We start from the raw sequence: 4,374 nt of genomic DNA on the forward strand, positions 1-4,374 counted from the left end.
GGCATGCACGCACACGTGCCCGGCGTGAGTTTTAAGCCACCGGGTCCAGGACACGAACCGCGGTCGACTATGTGGGAGTCCAGTGACATAGCCATTACGCTAACTGCTGGTTCCCGAGATAGCTTTTTTAAACGTGTAAAGGAAAATGATCAGAAAAAGAAGGAAGCCAAAGAGAAAGGTACCTGGGTTCAAGTGAAGTGCCAGCCTGCCCCACCCAGAGAAGCATACTTTGTGAGAGCCAATGGAAAGGAGCCTGAGCTTCTAGAACCTATTCCCTATCAATTTGTGGCATGGTGGGTGTTAAAAATAAACTAATTTTTGGTCTATAAAAATTATTTAATTTATTATTATCATTTTAAAAATTTGACTAGAGAGAGAAGGGAAAGTAAGAAAGCAAGCTACCAGGTCTGGAATCCAAATCGAGTCTGTCAGGTGGAAGTTCAATACCTCAACCACCACGCTACCTGTCAGCCCCTCAACTGAAAAAATTTTTTTTCTTTTTTATTCGAAGAGGTTTTTGCTATAGGACTCGTGTGCTCGCCAGAAAGACAGAGAGAGACAAAGAGACAGAAAGCAAGAAATCACCCACCAGAGGGAATGGCCACGCTGCAATCCCTTCTCCATTTTCCTCTTGGGATCTTAGGCACGCACGCACACATGCCTGGCGTGAATTTAAGCCACTGGGTCTGGGACTTGAACCGTGGTCGACTAGATGGGAGTCCAGTGACATAGCCATTATGCTAACTACTGAAAAGCTAAGTTTTGGGAAGCTATGAAGCTCAAGGTAGCAGATATGTGTTTTCCAAAATTTAAATTTTCCATTGAAAGCTCAAATTTTATCATTGGCAAAAAATACTGTCTGACTTTTCCCTGAAGTGTCAGACTTACTTTGTCCCTTTTTGAGGAAAGGTCTTCCAGGTACCCAAGTCTGGTAGCCATAGTTTGTCAGTCAATCTTTCATTTTTTAAATTTTTATTTGCTATAGGGTGCATGTGCTTGCCAGGAACAGAGAGAAATTGAGAAAAACACCCCTTAGGGAGGGATGGACATGCTACAGTCCCTTCCTCCATTCTCCTCTGGGAATTTGTTTATACACACACACACACACACATTTTTTTCTTTAAGCCACAGGTCTGGGACTTGAACCATGCAACTCCACCATGTGGGATCCAGTCGCCTTAACCACCATGCCACCAGGTGGCTGATTCTCTTTTTTTTAGAGACAGGGCCTTGATATATTACCCACACTGGCCTTGAACTCATGATCTCAGCCTCCCGAATAGCTGGAATTACAAGTATGCACGACCATGAATGGCTTCAGACGTTCTTTCAAGTAAATGTGTTCTGTGAGAAAAGCAGCTATTAACTAAAGAATGGCCCAAGTGCTTTTCTTGAGAAAAGCATCATTCCTTGGCATGCAGCAGAAGTGCTTTCTGTATACCTCCCAGTTCATTAGGCAGGAAGTTGAAAAGATTTTTTTATGCAAAGATAAAGACTTAATAAAATTGACAATTTTCTACTGCTTCATCAAGGACATTCCTAAGTGAAGCTGGTGTTTTATTTCTTCTATAGCTAATGCATGGTGAGGAAGAATACAATGACTATTACACAGTTTGAATCCACTGCCTGGATTTGTGCTAGGGCACTTTTTCTGACAGACTTTTTTTACTGTCAGTGCAAATGTTGGCACCCTGAAAAAAGGAAAATGTTACTATGGAAATCATTCTGACTTATGGACCTCAGAAATAGTCTTGGGGCCCCTAAAGGAGCTATAGACCACATCTGAAGAACTGCCGGTCTCTTGGGTATTAGAACCGCTCCCCAGAAGGCTCCAAAAGTGTCATTAGTGAGATGTACGTGATTGGTCATAGTTTCTGAGGACACGGCAGGGAAACGGTAGCAGCAGTAAAGCAACTGTTCTGGGCTAAGAGAGTCTAAACTACTTGTCAGGGAGGTGATAGAAGGGATCTGATCTCCAGGTCCTTACATCACGATGCTATGACATTGAATCTGGGTTGAGGGAACCACAGCAGTATATTCTGGAGTTGCCAGTCCTGCGTCATAGAAGTGATAATACCTCTTCATTTTCCAGTGCTTAGCATGCACATGGCTTGGTATTGAATAAGTCACAAGTGATGGCAGGAAGCTGGCATCTCTCTAAAGGACTGCCCGGGGGAGGAAAAAGTAGTTCTGTCTACTTTCAACTCACTTTAATGGGATGGGAGTAGAAGGTGTTAGGTGCCCATAAGTAGTAGCAGATGGACAATTTGTTTTCTCCTTGGAGGGAGATATATTCAAGAAATAATATACGGGGCAACAGGCCTGGCCAAATAATCATGCATGAAAATAGAGGCTGATTTAGGAGGACTGCCAAAGTCCATGCGGTGTGGGTAGAGGGGGTGAATACAGAAGGAAGTAGAAGCACACAGCACCCACCGCCCTGATCACCTCCTTCCGATTAGGCAGCTAGAACAGGGCTACGGGCCCGCCTGGCCACTGCAAGCTCTGATCGCTATAGAGCCTCGCACCTGGGCCATCTTTTCCAGTTCCGTTACTCCTGGCACTGCTCAAGGCAGGAGTGCTCCAACCTAATCAGCAGTACCCAGCTGAGGCAGCCTCAGGTTGGATTTTTGCTTGCTAGTTACTTCAACTGATTCTGTGACCAGTTTTCTCAAGCTCAGACCCTTGTATCTTACAGGCTTATTATTTTTAGAAAAGCTACTTTTGAAAACTGGAATTAAGCCAGGGACTGGATTTGTTCATACTCCTGAGTAGTTATGAGGAACAGTGTCCCTGGTAGCTGCAAAGAGCCATGGCAGTCACTGTCCTTGCAACAGGGCATTAGGTGAGGCTCAGGTACTGGCAAGTGAGGGGGGACGACAGGAATGTACTTTTTCATTATTTCATTTATTTATTTTAAGTTGACCAGAGAGGGATGGAGTGTGTGTGGGGAAGAATGTGAGACAGCAAGCCACCCAGACCAGGATTCAAACTGTGGTCGGCCATGTGGGAGTTCAGCACCCTTAACCACCACACCACCTGCTGGCCCAGGAGTGGGTCAGGCACACTTCCTGACTAGGATGACTTCAGGGATCTGGGTAGGATGAGGAAGGGGCCTGAGGGGCAGATTGCCTAGTTTCCCCTACTCCTATTTCTGAGCCATATCAAGGTGGTGACAGAACTCAGTCCCACTGTGTACCCCACTGTCCTGGGGAGCATCTCTCTTCTCATGAAGCCACGCAGAGGTTGTAGTTAGAATCACCTTTATTGGGGCATCACCTGTTTGGGACTTACAACCCTGCGGCCCCCATATGCAGCTGGGGTGGGGAATAGACAGTATCAAAAAAGAATGAGTAGACTGATGAGGCTGTGGGGACTGGCTGGAAGCTGCTGGCAGGGTTGGGCGGGCTGGGGCCCTGGCAGGTTCAGACTGAGGTACAGCAGCGTTAATATTAATAATACTCTTGGAGCGTTAATACTCTGGGAGGGGCAGGCACTTAGGGGGCCCTAGGGCATGAAGGCACTTGGAGGTGGGGAGGGAGCAGGGGATGTGCAGTGGGACTGGGCAGGGCCAGGCCCGGGGGTGGGGGTTTGGCAGGCACTTTGGGGAGTGCTGGGGTTGGGTAGGTGGGGCCCTGACAGCCCAGAAGGCTTTGGTTGTGGCAGGCACAGTCTCTGGGCTGGGTCTGCGTTAAATACAAGCGGCTTCCCTAGTGCTCATCCCGAAGCTCTGAAGGCAGGAACTTGTACTGCTGCTGCCGGATCTGGGCCAGCTTCTTTCGAGCCTCTTCCAGCTCTCGTTCCTTCCGAAGCATCTCTTCCTGTGCTGCAATGATCTGAAGGCAGGAGATCAGGGATCGAGTTCAGCGCTTGTGGGCATTAGGAGTGCAGGGTGCTCGAGCCCAGCATAGGCAATGCGCCTGCCCTCCTGAGTGCTCCTCAGAGGGTTTGAGGCGAAAGCTCACCTGGGCAATGCCCCCGACCATCTTCTCTTTCACCACCACTGTCTCGTTCTCTTGTTCTTCGAAGGCTGCAGCCTTCTGTGCTGCCTTCACTAGGTTATCTGAGGCTCGCTTTACTGCATTGCCAGCACCCTAGGCAGAGAGAAAGTGGCTTGAGTTGAGAACTCCAGCTGGGTGCCTAGTGACAGTCCCTCTCAACTCTCTCATAGAACCTCAAGTCTCGAGGGCGATAGCTGGATTCTTTGTTTGTTTGTTTGTTTTTTTTTTTTTTGAGAGATTTTCACTGTAGGGCGCGTGCGCTCGCCAGACAGACAGAGAAAGACATAGAGACAGAAAGCGAGAAATCACCCCCCAGGGGGGATGGTCACGCCGCAATCCCTTCTCCACTCTCCTCCCGGCGGGATCTTGGGCA

The 4,374-nt window shown here is 48.1% G+C and overlaps 1 protein-coding gene across 1 annotated transcript in view; it reads right to left on the minus strand.

The window, feature by feature from the left end:
• Positions 1–3,246: 3,246 nt before the first annotated feature.
• Positions 3,247–4,374, minus strand: part of TLN1 (talin 1) — a 37,028-nt gene continuing 35,900 nt past the window's right edge. Inside the window, exons 58-59 of the mRNA XM_006143169.3 lie at positions 3,966–4,094; positions 3,247–3,836 (exon numbers count right to left, since the gene is read on the minus strand). Of these exons, the coding sequence (XP_006143231.1) occupies positions 3,711–3,836; positions 3,966–4,094 (255 nt within the window). The 3' untranslated portion in view covers positions 3,247–3,710. The remainder of the gene's footprint in view (positions 3,837–3,965; positions 4,095–4,374) is intronic.

This window comes from Tupaia chinensis, unplaced genomic scaffold (genome assembly GCF_000334495.1).
Source record: "Tupaia chinensis unplaced genomic scaffold, TupChi_1.0 Scaffold000093_1, whole genome shotgun sequence".
Taxonomy (NCBI): Eukaryota; Metazoa; Chordata; class Mammalia; order Scandentia; family Tupaiidae; genus Tupaia; species Tupaia belangeri.